Below are 24,260 nucleotides of genomic sequence, written 5' to 3'. Positions count from 1 at the left end.
CCCGGAAAAGAAGGGTTTCACCCAAACTAAGGATCAGGAAAGGCTTGCTGAGCAGAAACAAAGCAGGCAGCCTGCTGCTCAGAACCATCTGGTGGCTCCTTGCATTGGTATATTCCCCTCAGAGTGATGTTCACCAAGTCAGTGAGACGCTACTTCATCTGGAACCCGACCATCTTGGCAAAGCGCACTCTCTGACTTGCTTCAGGTCTCTGCTCAGGGTTACTCACCTGAGAGCCCCCACCGTGGCTGCCCCACCTGCAGACCCCACACCCCTTACCCACCTGATGTTTCCGCAGTGCTTCATACGGTGCATCTAACCTGTCGTATATTTACGTGTCCGCCTAAAATGTGACTTGCCCCACTGACATCAGAGCTCGGTGCGTAATCCCACAGGCACAACTCACAGCAGACCAACTGCATACATGCTGATGCAGACAGATGGTGCCACCTAGAGCTGTCCCTGCAGCTCCTTAAGAGACTCAGCGCCATGGGGGTAGAGATTTCATCTGTTTCCTTCACTGCTATATCTCCACTACCTTGGACACAGCCTGGCCAGATGGATGGATGGATGGATGGACGAATGGATGCCTGAAATGACTCTCAAAGGATAAATGGCTGAAGACGGAGAGAAAAGGCATCACTGCCAGGAGACAAGAACCGTGAGCCATGAGCCAAGGAAGAGGAGCCGGAACCAGCATGTCCTGTTCTCCAGGAGGAGGGTCTCTGGAGGAGGTGGCTTCAAGCCCAGTCACTTCCAGGCCCCACACCCTGCCTCTTATCCACAAGATAGAAGCCAGTCACCATTTGTGCATCCCCAGGGAGGGAACTCAGCGTGGCCTCTGGGATACTCCAGGACCCAGGGAAAGGGGCGTGGCTCTGCATACACAGGAGGAGAGACATGCTGGTGTGCAGGCTTCCCCGGGCACCAGAAAGAAGGGAAACAGGAGTCAGTGGCAGCTGGTGCCTGGTTTCTGGAACACGGCCTCCCGCAGGCAGCCGTCACCTCATCACGTTTGATAAAGGGCTTTCCAGGCTAATCCCGAAAGGTGGTATTTAATGTGCCGTGCGTCAGAAGATCAGCCCCGCCCTGCTCTGCTCCTGGAATCAGATGTTCATATCCATGCACCCCGCCTCCGCCAGCTACCAGCAGATGCTGTGCACGGCTACCACAGGTCCCAGCTCTTGCTGTTCTCAGGAACCAGCGTATCTCTCTCTCACACACACACACACACAGCCACAAGAAAGCAAGAGCTGATATGACCTTTTCCTTCTCTTCCCTAAAATTTGCACTGTTTTCCCTTTCAATGGGCACTTTCAAAACCATGTCCTTTAGAACTCCAGCCCAGAGGGGTTGTAGTAGATGTTGATCTAAGAGGCAATTCCCAGGTGTAGTGAGTTTACAAAAATCTAGGTTAAAGAGAAGCAAAGATCATTCTCATGACAGCAATTCCCAGATCCTTTACTCCACTGATGTGCAATGTGAATGAATATTCAAGAGGAAAACTGAGTTTGATCCTTTCTAAACTTAGACTCTTTCATTTTGTGGAACATTTGACAAGGACACTTTTCCTCAGACGACATCAGAGGAAATGCGCTTTACAAGAGCGATGCTCTCCATGCCTGTTTGCATGAACGGTTCTTGTGGAATTGAGGTCTGATCTGACCTCAGGTGGATACACGGCCTGAAGATGGGATGACTTCCCAAATTCACACAACCAATAGGGACGAAGGTCAGACCCAAGGCTTCCTAACTTACAACTTCCTGTCCAGTGTTCGCACCATCAAACACACTTCTGTCACATTTTTAAGCATTTTCACCATCAGATTTAGAAATAACATGACAACCTAGCTCCCTAGGGCTCCCTTTCTTCATGCAGGAAATGTCAGTGAAAAATCCCAAAGAGATGTACACTGAAAACAGTGAATTTTATGGTACGTAATTTTTAAGGATTTAATAAAATGAAAGTCACACATTTGAAAGAAAGTAACTCTCCCCTGCCTGTCCCTGGACTGCCACAAGGGGCAGTTGGCAGAGATGAACAATGACAAACTCTGTACAAAGATCACCGCTAAATACCTTGAAGGAAATGAAATATTCTATTAAAAATTCAACACAAATTAAACAGCCAGAATATGTCAGAGACTGCCCATTCATTCCACAGTGACAGCAGTGACCTAAAGCGACTTACGCTCAGCACGGCTCATGTCCTTGGATCAATACTGTGTAAGAACAAAACGTCCAGAGTCAGACAGGTGCAGCTTCCAATCCCTGCCCGCTTGTTATCCATGTGACCTCACCTCTCGGAGCCTCAGTTACCTCATCTACAAAATGGGGATAATCGTTCTCGCCTCATAGGGCTACCGGGAGAACCCCCGGGGTATGTATGTAAAATGCTTAGCCCCAGCCTGTCACTGGTGAATACTCAACGGCGTTACACATTGTTTATTCTTTGCCATTTTCTGTAGAAGGAACTACAAGCAATAAATATTTGCTTAAGGAAAGAGCATATGTGGCTAAAAGAAATAGTTCTTGTCCTTCAGGGTTCTCAGGCCAGTGGAGACTGAGCCTTCAAGAGACCTTTGCACTCCAGTGTGGGAAGGGCTGGGACAGAGAGGAGTGCAGGGGTGATGGGAGCTCAGAGGAGGCCTCCACTCCAGCCCTACCGGGGGAATCACGCTTGTTCTGAGCTTGAAGAATGAGTAGGAATTAGCCACATGGCAAAGAAGAGAAGAGATGCAGAGAGAACGAATGGCAGGGTGAAAGGCGTCGGTTGGGAGGAGCCTGGCATACTTGGGTAAGTGGTTTCCTCCAGCTGAAAGGTGACCTTGGTGTGGGGAACCTGGCCAGGTACGTAGGCACCAGCTCACGGGGACTCTAACGCCATGAACAGAGGGGAGTCTGGGCTGCTCACAATGGTAGTGGAAGGGATACATCAGGAGTAACTCCAACATACAGTTTCTGAACTGAGACATCACCTAAAAACTGGGCAGAAGTGGAAGAAGGGAAACTGATAATCTTCACGCTTTCCTCAAAGCTGGGATTTCTCACTAGGAGTAAGTGTCAGCCAAGTTGACAAAATGAACCAAGACCCTTAAAATTGTTCATGACTTTAAACCTAGAAATTTAGTACTGGGAATTTGTCCTCAGGAAAATATCCCCAACAGGGTCAAGGAATTCTACACAAAGAGATAAACCAGAGTTAATTACAGTCCTATAACCTCACCTAAGCTACTAAAATATTCCCCAGGAGTTTTTAAGTATAAACAATATTGCTAGACAATAAAATGTTTGGTGAAAAAGCAAAATACCAGATTCTCTACATGGTCGGTCTTTCTGGTAGCACTGGACTCCCCCCAGTGGAGACTTTGGGATGCCTCCCCCAGCCCCTGTTGCCCCTTGCACGCCCTCCTCCCACAAGAGTCATCACTTCACATCCACACACCATTGCTCATGTGCTCATCTCCTGCTGTGCTAGATGCCCCTCCACAGCTAGGATTTATCTGTGTGAGTCATCTCCAAATCCCCAGGGACCAACCAGGGACTTCACACAATTTTTAGCAAATCTCTGCTGAGTGGGAGGAAAAGAGGTGACAGACAGGAGGAAGGGGAGAGGGAAAGAAAGAAAGAGAATGTTTGAAAAGACAGAAGGAGTGAGGAGAGAACAGCAGAGTGAGATAAAAGAGTGATTAAGAGGGTGGGGAAAAATGAAGGAAAAGAGGGAAGAAAGAAAGGAAGGAAGTGGGGAGGTGAGAAACAAAGAAAAAAGGAGGAAAGGATAGACTGACATCAGAAACCTCTCTTTTCTGCTTTTAAAACTCTCTGAAAGCCTGGGAATACAAGCTTGCTTAGTGCGAAGCCTGTACAATACAGATGAGGCTGAAAGGCATCCTCACAAGGGGCCCACCTAAGCCTTGGTGCTGGGCAGTCATCGTGTCTCTACTGCCAAACGCCCTGGAGTCAGAGGAGCAACCCAGAGACGGGAAGGCCCTCTTCTCCAAACCTGCAATTATCTCCACTCCAGCTCCAACCGGGAGGGGTTGGCAGGATGCCTTTGCTCTCTTCACAAATATTAAGCCCATGTTGAGCACTGCTTACAAAAACTAGCTGTTAAAGCTTCAGACACTCTTACCCACACAACAGCAAAATAAACAACAGTCAGCTTCAGCTGGCAGGGGAGGTGTGGATCACTGTGCACTTTTTGCATCACTGTCTACCCCAGAGCAAAGCATTAAGCCTCCCTGCACTCTGTTTCTCCCTCCTGCATGGTGGGAAGAAAGTCTGTATTTCCATTGCAAAGTCAGAGGAACAGAAAGCCCATTCAGGTCTGGGGAGACTTAGAAGGAAGAAAAAAGGTGGTAGTCTCACCAAACCAACACTTACCCCAAATCACTAGTTTAGCAACCTTGGCTATCTGGAAAACAGCAGAGAACGAAAGCTGTCATTACAGAGACTGAGAAAGACAGTGACTATGTCATCAAGGAGGGCACATTTGAGCTGGATTCTGAAATTGATAAGTTCATGAGGCCAAAAAAATGGAGAAGGGGTGCAGTCCAGCGAAGTAAGGAGACTACACACAGACACGGTGTTCTGAAAGTTCCACGTTCCGTGCAGTCAACAAGGAGACTACAGCGCAAAGTGGGTGCGCTGTCCGTGGTTCTGAAACGCAACTGGGCGCTGGGACAGCAAGGTTTCCCCAAACCCTGGGACACTGAAGATCCCTCTCCATTCTACCTCATCCAGCTCTGGAGCTCCTCACCGCTTTTCTTTCTCAGCTTACCCGCATATCTGTAATATTTACGTTCCTAGAGAGCAAAAATAGTCATGGATTCTGTTTCACAATGTCTGTAGATGGTTTCAAGTACTTTTAACTCTTGGTGCCAACCGTTCAATACTCTAATTATCCCACCCCAGGAAGATGGGGGGAGGGCACGTGATACCCTCATGTTCCCTCTCCTACAGGGCTTCACTAATGCAGACACTGGAATCTGGGGTCAGTGAGTGAGTGAGTGCCAAGAACAGATCTCAGAGATCTTCACACTGAGAGGGCAGCTCCCTCTGTGGCTGTAGGTGCACACAGACTCTGATGAGGCTGCTTGATTCATCAGCGGGACTGGCCTTAGAGTAAATTAAATGACCAGTTACTCCTGAAAAGATGAAGAATCTCGTCCTCTCCAAACAGCAAACATGAAAATGAGTCTCAAAAAGATAAAGGAAGCTTCATCTGGTAAAATGTGCTTGTCCCTGCGTTGAGTACAGGTGGAATTGCTTTCTCATAAGGCAGAGAAATGTCAAGTTAAATTCTGAAAGTTACTAGTTCTTCAAACTCTACAAGCCACTGATATTAGGGCTCATGCTTGCAACTCAAACATTCAATAGGACAGACAGGCACACATCACTCATGTATGTACAACTCACAACATGGCACGGGAGCCTAGATAACTCTGAAAATCCACCGAGGTTGCCTGTTGAATATTCCAATCCAGGTGCTTTTGTAAAGATTTTCATTTGCCAGATCTAGTTTATGGGGCCAGGAACGTATGCTATTAACAAACACCTCAGATATTCTTGATGTAGATCCTCTGTGGAAGATCATGCTACTTGTTTCACAACTCTTCTTGCTCTCCCACCCTTGCCATGCTCCAATGTGGGTGCAGGGCTCTCCCAACCCCATCGACTGTGGGTATGCCTATGTGACTCACTTTGATCAACAGAATGAGAGTGAATGTGAGTGCACCAGTCTGAGCACAAGCTTTAAGAGGGAGGTGGGTTTCAGTTCAAATTTTTGGGAGTTATGAAAACCACAGGACCCAAGGAATGATGCCTCCTTCAGCCTGAGTCCCCGAATGAGAAGATATGAGGAATGTGCCTGACCCGAACAGAAGCTGGAAGACAAATCTAGCTGAGCCGTGCTGAGCCTCTGCCACCCACAAACCTGTGAACAACAAATAACTATTTGTTGTTGTAAGCCACAGAATTACAGGGTTATTTGTTATGCAACATTTATTGCATCAAAGCACATTGATACACTACTCAGATTCTGTGCCAGAAGCCACAGCCACGGTGATTGCTGAGAAATTTTTCTAGCTCAAACACTTCACAAATCCATGACTCTGTTCCTACCTTTAATGAATGGAGCCCCTTTCCTCCCAGGTTCCCTGCCAAGATCTCCCAAACAGGCTCCTTGCAGCATTAAGCCTCCCTGAACTCTGTTCTCCCTCCTGCATGGTGGAAATAAAGTCTATTATTTCCATCGCAAGTGCTGCCTACAGTGTGCAGCTGCACATTCATATTGATTCAAAGGAAACCAGCTCATTTGCCCGTGGTTTTGCCTCAGGGGACAGCCTGTCAGCCGGCGGCCCTTTGCTACACTTTCCAGGAAAGTAGCCCTGGAAGTGGCAACAGGCCTGAGACTGAATCTAATTAACACACATTTGTTCTCCACACACATGAGTAGGGTACATGGTGGTATTTTACTCCTTCATGAATCAGAAATACAGGTGGTCTCCATGGATTACAGGCCTTTTCTGTGAGCTCAGGGCCATTTCCATGACAACTGCAATTTTAACAGCGTGATCTCAAGCTCCATTGTACCTGACAGCCATTCAGGAAAAACTCCCTGATGGGCTGAGAATCTGGTTTTAAAATAACATACCTCTATCATGACCCCAGGAGTGGATAAGGTCTTCAGGCTACCGTAGAAGGATCATGCTAGCTAAATCTGTATACATGTCTAGACCTACTTCTGCATTTCCTTGTCTCTGCTTTTTACCTTATATAAAGCAATCTGAACAGAAACCCGTTGCCTTTAAGAAAATCATATTTCTGAGTACATACTAAACATCAGTTCTGCATTACAAGGGGTTTTCATTTTTAATTCTTAAGTCACCTTAGGAAGTGGGTATTATTGCTACAAATCAGGAAACTCAGACAAGTCAAGTGATTTACTCAAGGTCACACAGCCAGGAGATGGTGGACCCAGATTTGAACCTAGTACCACATGGTACCTATAGAGTGACAGCCCAGTGTCCCCTGCTGGTTATCCCAGTGTTCTTTCCACTATGCCTAGTTAAAATGTCTGAGGCTCCATTCCCTGCTTTGCAAAATGGGGATAAGCAAGAATAATCCATACATATCCATATGCCAAGCACCTCACCAGCCCTCCTGATAAGGCTGCTGCAATTGCAGTTGAAAGGGTGTAAGGCAGATTAGAGGACTCTGAAAGTTACAAAGGGCTCTAAGTGATAAGGTATTAAATGCGAGAACTATTCACTTAATAAACATTGGCAATGCCCCCTGAGCCGGCTACTTCTGTACTTATTATCTCATTTAATGTTCATTTAACAAAGAGGCGATGTTGTCTGCTGGTTAAGGACACAGGGGCAGAGGGCAGACTGCCTGAGTTCTAATCTGGCCTCATACTTACTAACCATGTGCCTTAGTCACGTTCACCTCTCTGTGCTTCAGTGTCCCAAGATAATGCAGAGAAAGGTTTTGAAAGCTAAAACAATTAATACATGGACAGCGCTTAGCACCTATATTTTAAAGTCTTTGCAACCTGGGGAGATAAATCTCATTCATGTGCCCAGTTTCATCTTCAGCTTCTCTCTAACCTCCCACACTCCAAACCCAACTCTTTCATAGATGTTGTCGCATCTGCTCCAGAAATGTCCTCATACCCACCTGCTGATGTCCACCTCCCACTGCACCTGCCCAGGCCAGCCCTCCTTACCTGTCTCCCTGCTGCCTGTCTTGTCCCCTCCACATGACAGCCAATGACTTTTCTGACCCACAAATGCAACCATATCATGTCTCTCCTTCAAACCTTTCACCACCTTGTCCTCGCTTATAAGACAGAGTATGCCCTCAGGCTCTTTCTGGCCTGGCCTCCTCCCTCTCCCGGGTTTGCACCATATTCTGACTCTTGAAACTGCAATTTCACACCCTGTGCCTTTGTCTGTGGCGTCCACTCACTGGACTTCCTGCCACACCTGCTCTGCCCATTGATTTCCAACTCGTCAGGTGCAGTGTCCTGCCTCCACGAACAGGTGTTCGCCCTACGGCACAAGGCTTGCATCTCTGGTCCGCACTGTCTCACAAGTGCATGACAATTCATCTTTCGGTTCATTTTTTTATGTCCATTTCCCCCCAAGAGACTGTGAGATCCTTCACCACAGAGACTACAGCTTATTCCCACACAGCTTCTTAGCCGGTGACCTGCAGCAAGACACTTAATCTCCGTGTGTTTCGGTTTTTTTTTTTTTTTTCCTTTTAGTGGAGCTAATCAAAGCACCCACCTCACAGGATTACTTAAGATAATAAGTTAAAGCTCTCAACACACTGAACACTGGCCTATGAAGCCCAATGCTTTGTGCTGAATGTTCCTGTGTCTGTGCATTTGAAGAAGCAGGGGAAAGTTTCTAATGATTTTACCAGCTTCACAAAAGAAGCTATGGCTCTGGAAAGTTATTTAAACCAGTTTCAAGGTGCCCAATAATTTAAGCTTTATTTTGGACCCATTTTGTTCTACAAGCTCAGAAATAAAAGACAGTAAAAAGAATTAAAAATGGAAAAGAGGAAAAAGGAAAAAGGAGAGAAAAATCTAAACATTGTACTTGGAAACTGCACTAGATGAGGAATAAAGAACTGGGGCTGTTTTGGAAAAGAAAAGATCCTAAGTAACAGAAATATCTTTCAGAACTTCTAGGAGTATCAATGTGGAAAAGGAAGAAAACTATGAAAATTCTGAGACCAAAAGTAGGGCAACAGGCAGCCTCTCACTCTACATACAGAAGACTTTCCAACAACAGAGCTATCCAAGAGTAAAGCAGACTGCTGTGTAAAGTGGTGATCTCCCTGTGACTGGAGGCAGGCAAGGGGGGAACACCAGAGGGGGACGGGGGTGGAGAAGAAGCAATGGACACTCTTTCCTGCCACCTCAAATGCACAAACCCAGAAAATTTTACATAATTTAAAAGGTTACTTTCGGCTTTAAGGTAGTATACATCAAATATTTGCTTAGATTTTATTAGGATTTAAGCCTAAGAATATGATCTGATATAAAATAGATGGCAGCATAATTTGGAGGCAGGTACAGAATCTCAAGCAGCCCCCTCTTTACTTTGTACAATTCTACATCAGATCCACGTAGTTTTCCCATGGAATTGACCCCAAGCTCTACTACCAAGTCATTATTCAGTCAAGGTCCTGGGGAGAAGTGCACTTTGATGATCCAACATTTATATGAAAGATTACTCCTGTAAAAGCTTGCTTTTAATGTGAAATGAAGTGAAGCCATTAATATGCCAGATCTGCTCTCTCCCCTCTGTCAAAGTACCACATTGCAAGTCTTTATTCTTCAGCTCCAAAACCCCTTCACGTTACCCTCTTCACCTTCTGGATGGTAATACCCAAATGTTAATTCCATGCATAAGACGTTCTTTAAGGAAGGTCAAATGGAAAAGTGTCTTAAGACCTCACTCAGGAGAGATGCACAGCTTGCAGTCCAGTTTTTATTCATCCACTCACCGAGTATGGAGTCCCTGCCATGAGTCACCGGTGCGTTAAGAGTGCTCCGGAGGAGTTGCTGAGAAGAATCAGACATTGTCCCAGTCTTCCAAGTGTGCACATTCAAGTGGACAAACCAAAGTTACTGAAGTGGGAGTGCTTCCAATTCCCAACCCCAGGAGGGAGATTTTCCACAATGATCACAGCTTATACAAAGGCAAAGGGCCAGAAAGGGTGAGCCTGGTCAGAGAGACTGTTCCAGGTGCCTGGGACACAGGCCCAAGGAAGGAGTAGGGAGCTGTAACCTCATATGTCCACAGCCATCACTTCCCTCCTTTTACCTGTTTACTCTTGTTTTCTAGATTTCTGGACCAGTCTCTCTGTGAAGCATCCTAGATCTCATTCCACTTCCCAAACCACCAACACCAGTATAGAGCTGTCTTCTGTCACTTTGAACAAAGTTATGATTTGGTCTTTGCATCTCTCTATGGCAATGAATCTTAACTTTTTCTGTGTTCTGGACATATTTACAAGTAGTATTAAAATCTGCAGCATTCTTGATGGGATTAAAGACCTAAAACAACACCAAACAAGTCAGCAATCATTATCCTGTCATCCCTACTACAGTGTGACTGTATCCATCTCACAGGGCCTTTAATGACTCCTTAATTGCACTTGCTTACTCTTCAGCACCATGGCGCTGTCCACTACCCTGACCCTGTTCTCTTATATGCTCAAGGGGCAGTCTTCTGACGTTCCCTTTCCATTACAAGAGCTTCCTCTTTCTCACAAGAAAGTCAGACTCCACTCAACACTGTTCTGCTTGTGAGTACACAGGGCTCCACCTGATAGCTGTTACTAGAATGACTTGTAGACTTGGTTGTAACAAACAAACTGTGAATGCCAATCAAAATGTAGCAGAACCTCTACAGAGGACTTTTTCAATACATCACCGTGCTCATAGAAACACATGGGCTGAGAACCACTGGTTGCTGGAATATCTCACATTTTCCTATTTTCTACCAGTGCCTCTTATACATAGGTCCCTAATCTCTATCTCTGGGCCTTGCCTCTCATCCCCATCCCATTCTGTGTTTTAGTTGCCCAGTGAGACACCTCAATTTGATGCTCTTTCTCAACTCTGATTCAGCCTGGGAACCAATGCAGATCTTTTCTTCCAAACTCATCCATTACACTTTCTGACCACCCCATTATCAGCTCCAAGAGGTGTTTATTAGCATCTCTTAGTGGGCCAGAATGTACACATTTAGTCCTCATGTCTCCTCCAGAAAGACTAACATTGGGCTTCTCCTCCTCACTTCATGCCTTGATTATGTGACTTGCTTTAGCCAATGGCTATGAGCAGATATGAAAGGGCCACAGTTAAAAAGAAGTTCTTAAAGGCATTTCAGGTTGATACTAGTCTCTTGTGCTTCCATTCTCTGTGCTCTCCTCAGCCTGGGTCAAGGTGAGTAGATACAAGCAGAGCCACTATTCACAGCAGCCAGGGGCAAAGCTACAGCCAATCCAGGCCCTCATGCAGCTTGAGCAAGAAATAAATGTATGTTGTTGAAAACCATTGTGACTTTGGGATTGTTTGCTATGGAACAAAGCTGACTAATACACCATCCCACAGTAAGAATAATAACAGCGAGCCCACAGAGTGCATACTATGTGCAGGTGCTATTCTAAGCATCTTGCATATATTAAATCATTTAATTCTCAGGGAAAAACCCCTATGCAGTATTAATATTTTCCCATTTTACAAGTGAGAAAATTGCTGCACAGAGAAAATTTGCCCAAAAATTTGCCCAAATTGCACAGCCAGTAAGTGTAACAGCTAGAATTCAAACCCAGATAGTCAAGCTTCAGAATCCACATTCTTCCATGCTGCCTTTATCACACCATCTTCTCACCTCAAGAACTTCCAGAGGCTTCCTATTACCACAGAATAAAGTCAGAGTACCCTATAACTTGGAGCTGAATTACCTAATTCAACTTTGTAAAGAAAAGTAATCTGAAGCTCAGAGAAGAACTGACTTGTCCAAGGTCAAATATCCCATTCACATTTGAGCCAGATTTAAACCCCACGTGCTATTTCCATCACTTTGGGTGTATTTTGTCTGACTTACAAAGCCTTGTAGAACCCCCTCGATCTCCCAGCCATTCAAATTTACTTCAAGTTCCTCACGCCTTGAATTAACAATGTAAAAATCCTTACTCTCTTCTGACCATATTCATTTCCCAGCCCAGGTCTTGTCCATGCTGTTCCCCCTGCTTTGCATGCTCTTCCTTTGTCTCTACCAATCAAATCCCTCAACACCTAGCTCACTCCATCCCCCAAGCCCCAAAAGGCCACCTCCTATTGCTTCTGCCAACGATGAGTTCTCCTTTCTCTGAATTACTCTAACACCTGTGATTTAGTCCACAGTTTACCCTCCAGTCATTTTGAAGTCATTCTATGCATGTGCAATTTTTCACTTAGATGGAAAGCTTCTCAAGGTCAGGGTCATGTAAATAAAAATATGTATTTTTAACTGCCCATCATACCCTGCACAGTTCAAGGAACAGACAGATATCCAGTTAACACTCACTGATCACCCGTCATTCTGAATTTTCATTTCCTCAAAGAGAGAGCCTGAGTTCAGGGAAGGGAACTATCACCTGTTAGCCACTGACTATGTGCCCGGCACATTCACATATGTCATGTCATGTGTTTCCATGTATTCAGTCTTGGCCAAGTTTATTACAAGAAACAGGCAGTCAGGGCTAAGTTGCCATAATTATGTTATGGAAGATACCCTAACTCAGTATCACTTTTATGCCCTCTGAAACACTTTTAAAGAATTTAATTTAAAATAATTTTCCCCAAAACATTGTAAACTGACCATACTTTAATGAAAAATATATATACGAAAAATAAAAAATAAAATAAAATGAAATGAAATAAAATAAAATAAAATAAAATAAAATAAAATAAAATAAAATATAAAATTTCCCCTAAGACTATGGCCCACTTCTCCCTGCCTGATCATAACCTTGACCAAACCAGTAGGGTCTCTTTCTCTGCCCTGGATGACAGAAGCTCTGAGTCAGAATGAGACTCTGAGTCAGGTGCCCAGGCGCACACCTCCAGTGGTCTGAATTGCTGGCAGGTTTGGTCTCTGCTCTTCCTTGACCTTCATTCTTGGTATCCTACTTCCATCTGATTGCACTAGGTGTGTGACAAATCACTGAAGGCATCTCAAATCCTTTGCATAAAAAGGCAGGAAGATAAACTAAATATTTATAGATAGGCTGAGCGTCACCCTCAGGAAGAAGTAGGTTTTTTTGCATATTTGTCCATTACAGTAACGAACTCAGGCTGATGTAGTTTTTACTTATTGGTACCTTTCTTCCCTGCTCATCTTCACTGTTTGATCTCACACACACACACACACACACACACACACACACACTCACACACACACTCACACACACACACACACACACACACACACACTCACACACTCACACACACACACACACAGATTTCAATCAGACAGTGACTATCTTAGCAAGGAGACCAGCCCGTCTACCCTCCCTGCCTGAATCGGATCTCTTCATTCCTCCACGGGCCACTGATGAAGCTTTAAAGTCTCTAATCCTCAGTTTACTCTTTGGAAAACAGGCTGTCTTCCTCATAGGACTGTTCTGAAAACCCAGTAAATGATCACAGGGGTCCTGATTGCCGTCACAGTCTGCAAAATCACAAATGGTCAGTACTCACGAAGTCTTATTTGTAATAACAATAATTCTTAACCGTCATGGTAGACACTCTTGCCACCCTCTTCCGTGGCTCTGTGGGGACAGAAAGATTCCGAGGGGCCACGAGCCCTGTGCCTTTGTTTGCTCAGAGCCACGCCCAGGATGCTCTACTTGCTTAACCACCACAGTAGGCACCGAAAAACAGCTTTAGCTAAATGAATTCTGGCTGCCCCATTAATCTTTTTAAAAAGCCACACATGAAAAGAGAGCTTTATTAATATTTTAAACAATCCTTGGGGGCTGAAGCCAAGCTTTTCCCCTCTTTTCAATCAGGCTACTCTTGTATCTCAGAAGAAGGCTAAGGTGGAGGAAAGAGGAAAAGACACCGCAGTCAACATGAGTAGAGTGTTTTCGTGATTCAGCCCTGCTCCCGCCTCGGTCCTCACTGTGCACTGTCTGGGATGTCCCTCCTCCTCCTCTGCTCACATACCCTCTCCTATCTCTGATTTCACTGCCAAAGCTGGGACCTTACCCGCTTTGTTCAGGTGGGCAGGCTGAGGCTCAGGGGGGCACAGAGTGAGAAAACATCAAGCAGGTGGGGACCTGGGGATGCAGCTGGTCTTTTTTTTTTTTTTTTTTAAATCTTGATCCTTTTCTAAGCCTTCTGGGTCCCTCCACAGATCACACACACCAGGGCTGCCAAAACATCTTAACTGTCTCCAGGATTTGCTCGAACTGCTCAGAGAAGCTGCACTTGGATGCAGAGGTCAGGCTCCTGTCATGCTGACTTTCCTTCGGTTTTTCCAAGGGATCACACTCTTTTGCCTTGGGGCCTTCCCCCACGTCACACAGAACCCCCTTCCTCCCCTCTGTCTCCCTCCGCATCCCAGGACGAGGCTGGGTGTTCCTGCTGTGGTCTCCCTGGCTTCCCATACCACCCCTTACAACACCCCCACACTTCGCTGCAATTTCAGGCTGAAATGTCAGTCTTTGCTAAACCCTGGGAAGGCAAGGGCATGCCCATCTCATACCCTCTTTCCCTAGCACCCTGCACAGTGCCCGGCACAGACCAGGTGCTTATTGTTCTTAGTCACTTACCAATTGGGTAATATTGAACATGATAAGGGTATAGCATGTGTAAAGCCACAATGCCCGTCCATTCATTTAATGGCATTCTGGTTCCTGTCACAACACGAACATTATCAGCAAAGGATCCTCAGGAAGCTGTGCGTCCTACAAAGGAGCTCCGTCCAAGGCCATCCTCTCTGGTTTCTCCTTTAAACCACAAATCTTTCTAGCTGGAGTGAACTATGTGGACCAAACAAAAGATGAATGACTCATCAAGGGCTACTTTCCCAGTAACTGAGCGTAGTTTTCAGCATCTCTCTTCCCCATGCTATTGAAGCTGTCGGAGTCACTCCGTTTGATTCTCTCTTATACATGAGTGGACTACTTGCTTCACTCAAACGGCTAAAGCAGCAGGATCAGCCAGCAGTTCTGAAGCCCTTGCTCTGTGCCTACCAAACACAAAGCGCTTTGCCAGGGTCCTCTTGGACGCCCAAGGGTCCTATCAAATGGCCAGTGCTAGGCCCACTTTGGATATCAGAGCACAGAGGCTCAGAGAGGTGGCAGAGCAGGGAGGCAAACCCAGATCCATCTGGTGCTAAAGCCTGGGCAGTTCATCTCCACTCTGGAGGGCCACAGCCAGAAGGCAGGGTGACAGAACTGGACAACTTAGGAGGCACTGTTCACATACATCTGCCTCAAAGCCCATCTTGCTCAACTTCCTTCTTAGAAACTGGGGTCCGGAACAGGGCACAGACCTGCGGGGGGCCACAGACACAAAGGGACCTGGGGCTCCAGAACTCATCAGTCACTGCATCACCTCTACCTCCATCTCCTGCCTCGGGTCCCCCGGGGGCAGGGCTGGAGAGTCCCAAAGCCTGGACCTGCTCATATAAATATCCAGTTCATTCCTCCCACTGCCTAGCCTAGGACAACTCCATCCCTTCCATTGATTCTTAGCCGACAACAGTGTTAAGTGACTGGTCACTTACATCTCCATGTCTCAGAGGGCAAGGATTAGGGATGGGGAAGAGGTGGTCCCACCCTCAGGGGTCACACTGCTGGATGGTAACTCTGCAAAGGTCGGCTGACAAAACCTGAAGCAGGACGCAGGAGGGGCTTCCTAAGAGGAGACTCAGCCCAGAAGGGCAGAATGCAGGCCTGTTCTGGAGAGGTATGGGTCCAGTTCCCTCCCAGCCTTCCTCTCAGTTGCACCTCCAGCCACTGCTGCAGCCTCTGAGAGCTTCATGTGGACAATGCTTCCTTCAAAAGATTTACTGAGAAGATTCAATAAGGCAAGGTCCACAATACACTGGGCAGACGAGTGGGGAATGTCAGCTCCTTCCCCTCTACCCAAAGCTACTCTCTCCAAGATGCTCTGGGGCCATCTCTAAGCCTGGATAAATGAGGATGCTGGGTTTCCTGTCTTTAAACCTCAGGCATGGAATCCCCGGAGGATTCAATTACGCTCAGAATCCTGCCTCCTAGTACCTGGCTGCTCAGACACCAGCCACCCAAGGCCCGTGGGCTTCACCAGCACCTGTGGTCCACATCTCTCAGGAATGGCTTGGTTCAATTCTCATGCCAGGCAGGGAATGGGGTGGAGGTTTCTGAATCGGCTGTCCCCTCAGCTCCCCACCCTGAGACAAAGCAGGAAGACCTGGGTTCCTTTGTTTCCGGCCACACCCAGGGACATAGAGTACAGCTCAGTCCCCACTCCCATTCCCGCACCCCAGCGTTAACCCCTCCGGGGCCGCCAGTGCTGGCCCATTAGGCTATTTTTAGTTGCGGGGACGAATGGGAGGGGCGCTTCTATCATGGCGCTGTCTCTAGGTCCAGACTTCCACTCCATCATTATGGGCGGGGAGTGGGGAACGGTGGTCGATTTCTTTCCTCCCTCTGGCGGGGAAGGAACTCTGCTGCGAGGCGCAAGAGCTGGACGGTGCAAAGGCTGCACTCTGGAGGCTCAGCTCCAAGGCTGGATGGAGGGTGTTCGGACCCCCGCGCCCCTCCCTCTTTTGTTCAGCTCTGCAACCTCCCAGTCCACGCCATCCTCAGGCACATCCCGTGGGGGGAGGGGGCTGCAAGCCCGCGGGGAGAGGGGCCTGAGGCTCCAGCCCCGCCCCGCCACGCGGGGCTCCCCTCCCCCCCATTGTCCCCAGATGCTTGGGGGAGGGGGCTGCAAAGCCGAGACCGGCCCCGCCCTACCCGCGGCGACGCAGGAAACCTCCGGGGGCCGCCCCTGAGGTCCCCCAGCGGATCCCGACCCTGGCGGAGACCACCTCCACCGCACAAAGAACGGCGAGGCAGAGGCGGGGGCCCAGCTTACCGTGATGTGCGGAATGCTCTTCTTGCCCTGGTAAGACATGGCCCCGCTCTGGCGCCCTCGGCCCGGCGGGTGAACCTGTGGGGCTGGCTTTCGCTCTGTCCGGCTCCCTTGAGCGGTTCCGCTCTGCACGGGCGCGGTGACAAAGGCCTGGGCCCAGTAAAGAGAGGGACGGAGGCTCGGCGCGTGCGGCTGCCCACGCGCCCGGCTGCCCCGGCTGCTCGGCCCGCCCGCCGCCGCCGCCGCTCGGCTGCCAGCACCGCCCGGCTCCGCGAGGAGGGCGGGAGGAGGAGGGAGAGACGAGGGCGGGAGGAGGGGGCTGCAGACAGACAGCTCCTCCCGGCGGCGCGGAGCCGAGCCGGATTCGCCCCTCTCGGCTCGAACCAGGAAGCGCTTGCCTTCCGATCTCCCCCACTCCGCCCCCCGCCCCACCAACCGCCCAGCCCCGCCGACCCCCGCCCCGCGCACACGCCCTCAGCTGGGCCCCAGCCTCGCTCTCGCGATTGGGTAGGTCTGGTTTTCAGGGCTCTTTTAAAAGCCAGAGACGGACTTCGGATGCGCTGGCAGAGACTGTGGGCAGCGCCACAGGTGTGGTGCGCCGCATCTGGGGGCCTCCCTGGAACACGTGCCTGAGGGAGGGAGTGTGAGCCGGGTGCCTAGAACCTCCCCCTCACCCCCACCCCCAGCTGCTGGAGCATTCAGGCTCTCCAGGATCTGGCCCAGCGGCCGCCCCCCTTTGGCCTTTCCGCAGCCTCCAGCCTCCGTTTGTCCATCCTCTGTGATAACTCCCTGAATAGACCAAGCAGATTTCCAGCCCCAAGTCCAAGCCTTTATTCCAGCCGTACCTTCTCTTAATATCTTAGCTCAGACATAAGCTTACCTATTCTCTCTGACTTACTGCCAACGGCTTCTCCATAAAGCCTTTCCCTGCCACCCTCTCCCATCGTTGAACCAGACTCAGCAGGAACCTCCCTGCAGCAGGGAGGCTTAGGCCCTAATGAGTGGCTGACCTGCTCTACTGCCTGCAGCCCTGCTCATCACACAGCCCCCAGGTACTGGGACCAACAGGTCACCCCCACAGCCCTGTCTACCAGACAGTGATTGCTGATTGGACAGCCAGACCATTAGCACTAAGGTCTCCACAGCCCCCAGGACAGGCTAGGGGGAAGGTGGCGAACAGAATGTCCTGCCTCCCAGTGGACACCAGCCCTGGCACCCATAATCCAGATGTTGCTTTGGGGAGAGGTGGGCAGGAGACCAGGGCATAGCATGTTAAACTTCTTGATAGGAGAAAAGTAAAGAGGGGACAGGGAGATAAGAGGGGAGCCCTAGCAAGCCCCCACAGCACTAGACAGGTGCCCCAAATCTCCAGGCAGATTAAAATGCCAACCTCACTTTCTGCCTACAAAATCCAAACCTGCAGGTTCTATAAAAAGACCCCATCTTTTTTACTGTCAAGTTGCCACCCAGAGGGCGGGTGTGCTAATCATGGAAAAGCCCCCACCACTCAAGTTAGGGCCTGAAGCTCTTACCTCCACTGCCACCTGGGGGCCAGTCCTCCAGTCCAGGACCAGAGGCCAGAGATGCCTGGTCCTTAAAACGGAGATGGGGTTATATGTTCACAAAAGAGAAGCAGCTTAGTATTCCAGGAACACTAGGCCCTAAGCTTCCCATTTCACAGGTGGGAAATTGAGGCATACAGAGGTAAAATGGTATCTCAGGTACAAAGCATATTAGCTGCAGCAGAGCATATCTAGAAGCCACGTTCCTGCACGCCTCCTCTAGAGCGCATTCTCCTACACTCATTCATTTCAGCCTTGGCTCTGCTGGGTCCTATATTCTTGTTGCTGACCGGAAATTTCAGGTCTTCCTCTCCCAGACTCCATATTCCCTTCCACAGCGTTGCTAAGTCCTAGGTTCCAGGAACCAGGGCGTCCCCACGGTTGAGTCTGGTCAGGTATGCTCCAGGGGTGGGGACAAGACCACGTGCATATCGAGGGAGGGGCATGGGTCCGCTGTTGGCCAAAAAGACCACGGCTCCCGAGCGGAATTCCCGGGTACAAAGCTCCGCAGTCGCTCAGCCTTGGGCCTCCGCAAGCGCTGCGCCTGCGCCGCAGAAACCCCTCCTCCCTCCCCAGGAAAGAGCTTTATGGGCGGGGGAAGGGCCTCGGTACCCTCTGCAAAACGTAGAATCAGCGAGGCCCGCCCCGGAATCCGAACCCCGTGGCCCCTCAGCTCTCAGAAAGTAAAACGTTCCCCTCAGGGAGACCATGAGCCCCTTGGCTACACAGTCCCGAACCTCGAGAGCTTCTGAAGCCCTCGGAGCGCCGGAGGCGCTGCCTTTTGTCCAGTACCCGCGAAGCCATGGCGAAAGGGGAGAGAGGGCTAGAGGGGGAGAGGAAGGAAGAATGGAAGAGGTGAAGCAACCAGCGTCCCCAAGCGCTGAAGCACGGCTGCGAAGCCGTCCCAGACAGCCCAGGGGAGATGGTGGCGTTGGTGACATTGACTGCAGCTCCATCAGGGACGCTTTCCACAGCTCCCAGCCGTACACAAAGCGCTCTCGCCTCCCTGATACTCCTTCACGCCTTGAGGAAGTCTGGGAGATGCCACCCCCATTTCACAGATGAGGAAGCTGAAGCTCAAGAGGGCGCAGTACCTTGACTGGAAACCAGGGTTCTCCGGTATTGGCCCCGGCTTCTCAGTCCGTGGCTCTGAAGCCTCCCGCTTAGGCTCTGAAGCCTGGATCCCAAGCGAGGTCAGCCACCAGAGAAGGAGGTGGGCAGGAAGAGATACAGAAGGGGTTGGGACAAGGAGACGGGACACTTTCGATATCCCCATTTCTCGCCCCCACCTCCACCACACACCCCCTCACTGTAGACCTTCCTCTTGCGAGGCGCCGGATTCAGGACCACGGAGAGTTCCCGAGTTACCGGGACAGAAAGCCTGGGGCGTTGGGGATTGGGGGCAGGAGGAGACCCACTATTGGGTTGTAGCAGCCACAGGCTGACCCAGCCCCCACTTCTCAAGAAAGCCCTCCTAGATCAAGCTCTGCCTCCTCCGGTTCACTTTATGCCTCTCATAGCATTTAAGGGGAGAAGGGTTAATAAAAATGATAATGATAAAACTCATATAATAAACAACGAACATTTATTGAGTGCTCACTACCTAGCAGCATTAACTCATTTAATTTTCACAGTGAATTTGTCACCCACCCTGACCCAGGGTGGGGCCGGAGTGCTGTGCAGGGATCCCAGCACCTATCAGGGGCCTGGAACCTGAGCAGTGCTCAGACTGGAAGTTCTGGGTTAAACCGACAGCTCGCCAGCCCTCGGGTACTCCAACTTCCGTTGTCCAAGCACCTCGACCATATATCCCGAAGCTGTGTCGTCTATCCACCGTTCCTCCCGCAGTGCCCTGGCGACCCCCAGCTAAAGGGACAAGAGCCATAGGGCCCAAGGCTTGAAGTTCCCTCTCCCTGATGTTTCCCCACTTTCATAGGGGGGAAAAAACCTCCGAGTCTAGGAAGCTATTGACCCCAGATCAAATCCCCGCTCTGCCTCCAGCTTGCTCTGTGAAGTGAGCACACTGGCGTCGTGCTGTGGTATTCAGGGGCGTCCCTGAAGATGTCGGTGATTGCGGGTAGTGGTTTCCAGTTCTATCTGCCAGACGATCTAAATCTTTCACCAGATATTTCCCTCAGAAAGCACAGAGGGGAGCACTCAGGAAAGGCTTAAGCTTTAAGCCCTGTGACCACAGGCATTTCAGGGAACCTCTCCTAGCGCCTGGTACCTAGCAGGTGCTCTATAATTACTAATGAGTGAGTGAATAAATGAAGGGATGAATGAGGAACGGAGCTCCCCGGCTTTTCATAAAGCAGAGAGTAGGGAGCCTTGGATGAAATTAACCCCAGAGGTACTGCTGCGTTTTAAGGAGCCATGTGGCGGTTTTAGCCAACTTACTTCCCTTTTCAGAACCTCGCTCTGCTTTTCTGCAGAGGAGGAGAGGGGGACTGGATCTCGAAGGACCCTTTGGAGTCTCCCGGACTATGCTGGCCAACCCTGACCGAGTCGCACCACCTCTCCAAGACCTCCTATATGATGGGGTGAGGGAAGGGCCTTCTGGAGCTCTCCCAAGCCTGGTGGCAGTCACCACAGCACTCCGGCCCGGGCACTGCCCTCAGGCGGCCCCACGCCCAGGCGCCCGAGGGCCCCGCCCCTTCCGTCCGGCCCACGCGCGCCCCGAGGGTACCTGGCCATTGTCCCGGCCGAGTGGCAGGTCGCGGGGCGCGGGGCAGCGGATGCGCAGCGCAGGGGGTCGCTCGTCGCGCTCGCCTGGCGAGCTGACGGCCGAGCCCGAGGGCTCGCTCACGTCGCTGGCCGTGTCCTCGCTACCGCCGGGCCCCGGCAGGCCGACAGAGTCGAGCCGGCCAGCACTGCGCGGCGTGCGCGCCGAGCCGCGGCGGCCCACGCTGTACGCGTCGAAGTCGATGGTCTTATTCTCGTAGGCGCCCTCCACCGCGGCGAACATGCCGCCGTACTTCTGGCGCGGGGTCTGCGCCGCGCTGCCCGGTCGCGCCAGATACACGGGCAGGTCGTCCTCCGTGTTCCACCCGCGCCGGCGGTCCGCCATACCGGTCCAAAACCGGCCGCCCACCCGCGCGCCCGCCTGCCCACGGCCCTAGCCACCGCCGTGCGCCGCGCTCCGCGCTCGGTGCGGGCCCGCGGCTGCCCAGGAGCGACTGCGGCCCGGGGAGGGTAGGGGAGAGGCGGGGCGCGCTGTGGGGCGGGGCCGAGGAGGGGCTGGGGCGGGGCCTCCGGGCGGCTGTGGATGAGCGCAGCCGCCCGCTACAAAGGATCGGGAGGCGGGGACCGCGGCGAGGGCAGGGAGAGACGATGACGTGCCCTCGCCGCAGCGCCGAGGGCGGGCAGCCGAACCGCAGTGCCCTCGCCGCACCCCCACTCTCTGCCCCCAGGCCGAGCTGAGGGCTCGAGGGGAGCCGGGGGTGCGAACGGCGAGCACGCACTCACACACTCCCAAGGCACACACAGGTTGGTACTAGCACAGCAGACAATTACGCCATACGGGCACGTGCGAGATGCACTAACGGGCTGGCATATGCGGGAATCGATTACACACACGCTCCCCAGATACACGCAGGCTCGTTCACGCACATCATAGACAATTTTGCACACATATACATACTTGTACATATTCCGAGTCAATTACACACACACACACACACACACACACACACACACACACACACACACCCCAGAAATTCTCAGTCAGCGAAGCCGGCGTATGCACCGCATCACACGGAGATTGATTGCACAACCAGAGAAGCATTCACACATCGGTCACCGCATTCATTCACTCAGCACTATTATATTGAGAGCCCACCGGTGCCTACCACGTTGTTGGTGCTGGGGGCAGCGCCGTGAACGAAATAGACCAAGTCCTGCCCTCCGGGAGCTGACGTTCTAAGGAGAAGGAGACAAACACACACATCATGTACCAGACAGGGCTACGCGCCTGGCAGGATGAACAGTCAGGCAAGAGGGATGTGCCGGGACCACATTCACGCTGACAGACAAGAGAAATACACTCTTGCACATGAACCAATGACTCACACGTGTACACCGGGCTCACTCCTGCACCACCCACACAACAAAGAGATTTTCTCGCCCTCATACCAAAGGCAAACTCACAAGATGACTCCACACATGTAAACCCCGCCAGGACGCCCACACACAAATCCGTACCAGAAATAAGGGAGGTCAGGAGCTGAAATAGAAACGCTCCAGAAAAAGACACACAAAGGAACTGATCATTTCACACACATGCACCGGCTCTTGTCAGTCACCCAGACAGACAAATATTCCCCAGTCCAGGGCCACCTCCCATGACCCCTGATGCAACCTATTCTTGCTGAGCTAGGAGCTTGCGGCCTTGGGGCCCCAGGCTTCCTCTGACCAGGGCCAGGGGGAGGGCGTGGGGCCTGGGGATCGCTCTACCCGTCTTCAAAGCCAGGTGCCGTGTGCCTTTGCTAAACACCCCTCCTCATTTCTCCCCGATTATTATCAGGCAGAGGGTCCTAAGAGTCTCCAGGGACACTGTGGTCCCAGCTGCTCTTTCTGGACGAGCAGAGTCGCCAGCTGCCAGCCCCCTCCACGGGCAAGTCCAGACACATAGCATCAGGCTGGGTGGAGGACCCAGCTGGGAGCTTCAGTGCCTTGTGCCACACCCCCACCCCTCCGAGTGCTGGGAACTGTCCCTTCAGCACCTGGTCCCATTGGTTCTTGGAGTCCCAGACAGACAGATTTCCAGATTCACACTCTCATTCTTTCTGTGCTGAGACCCATACATTGAGGACTTGGGGTATTGGCTCCATGGCTTCACTGTCACCTTCCCACACTTACCACCTTTCAACAAGCTGGTCTGTGCAGTAAGTGGGTGTTGTTACTTCTCTACTGGACAGATGAGGAAACAGGAGAGGAGAATGAAGCAGTTGCCTAGTACTTCAGATCTCACTGTGCTCAGCCAGGTCTGGAATTCAGTGGGCACATAGCAGGTCCTTTTCTGTGCTTGAGAAAGTAATACTGGGAATACAGAGATGAGTATTTATAAAGTCCCTGCCTTCAAGAAGCATATATTAGAGTAGGGGAGCGCTAACCATAAATAAGAACAGAGACTATTTACCACCATCACCCCCGCCTCCATCCACTCTCTTCTACCCACCCTATCCTGTTCCCCTCCCTTCTCTGCCCCTGGGCACCTGCACAGATTTCCATGACAGATAGTCCTCTTGGGGCCTGCAAGACTCTGGGTTGCTGTGCAAGTGTGTTTTCAATGAAAACTTGTATCTGTCCTGTGAAATTCTGTTCCTAGAACATTCCAGAGAAGGAAATTTCATATTGAAGACCACATAGAAACTTCTTCTAAAGCTCCCAAAATACTCATGGTGACTAAACCCACAGAAATATCAGAGAATCCAAGAATCTGAGTTAGATGAAACTTTGAGTTCAATCTTAGTGCTATATGCCTGAATTGGCTCTCACGTCCTGAGGATACTGTCTCTCAGGCTTTGTTTAAGTACCGCTGGTGATGGCAACCTCAGTAACTTTGCAAGAAAACCCTCTTCATTGTAAGAACGGGCAAGGCAGTTGTCAAGACTAGGAGAGGGTGACCCAGGAAGGAAGAGGGAACAAGTTGTCTTTATGGAGAAGCAGGAAAGGAGGATAATAATTCCCACTTATAGAGTTTGCTACGTGTCAAGGACCATTGTAGGTACTTACATATGGTTACTCTTTTAAGCCTCACAGTGACCTTTGTGATAGGTACTGTTTTAGCCTCAGTTTACAGATGAGAAAACTGAAGCTCAGAGAGATAAATGACTTTCCCAGGATCACAACTGGTAAATGATGCCACTTAGGATTTAAATGCAGTGGTCTGGTCCCAGAGTCTGCATCTTAACCAGTATCCCTTACCCTCCCTAGGATGTCTGACTGAAGAGCTCCCACGGGGAAAGGGGAGACAAAGGAATGGACGTGGCAGAGTTAGAAGAGTCTAGATTTTTGAGTTAGAATCCTGTCCTCCATGCCATCTTGGGCAACTGAT

At 50.3% G+C, this 24,260-nt stretch overlaps 1 protein-coding gene across 3 annotated transcripts in view; it reads right to left on the bottom strand.

Annotated features, from left to right (window-relative positions):
* The window catches only part of CRMP1 (collapsin response mediator protein 1), a 67,728-nt gene extending 46,381 nt beyond the window's left edge, over positions 1-21,347 (bottom strand). Inside the window, exon 1 of one of the 3 annotated variants that reach the window (XM_032493743.1) lies at positions 20,892-21,347. In XM_032493743.1, coding sequence (XP_032349634.1) covers positions 20,892-21,272 — 381 coding nt within the window. In that variant the 5' untranslated portion in view covers positions 21,273-21,347. Of the gene's footprint in view, positions 1-14,350; positions 14,387-16,646; positions 17,028-20,891 lie in introns of those variants that run through there. The other 2 variants (XM_032493755.1, XM_032493750.1) reach the window with 2 other exon arrangements.
* Positions 21,348-24,260: the final 2,913 nt, after the last annotated feature.

The sequence above is a fragment of the Camelus ferus genome, chromosome 2 (genome assembly GCF_009834535.1).
Source record: "Camelus ferus isolate YT-003-E chromosome 2, BCGSAC_Cfer_1.0, whole genome shotgun sequence".
Taxonomy (NCBI): Eukaryota; Metazoa; Chordata; class Mammalia; order Artiodactyla; family Camelidae; genus Camelus; species Camelus ferus.
Note: the sequence above shows the minus strand (reverse complement) of the source record. Positions and strands in the feature narration are given on the sequence as shown.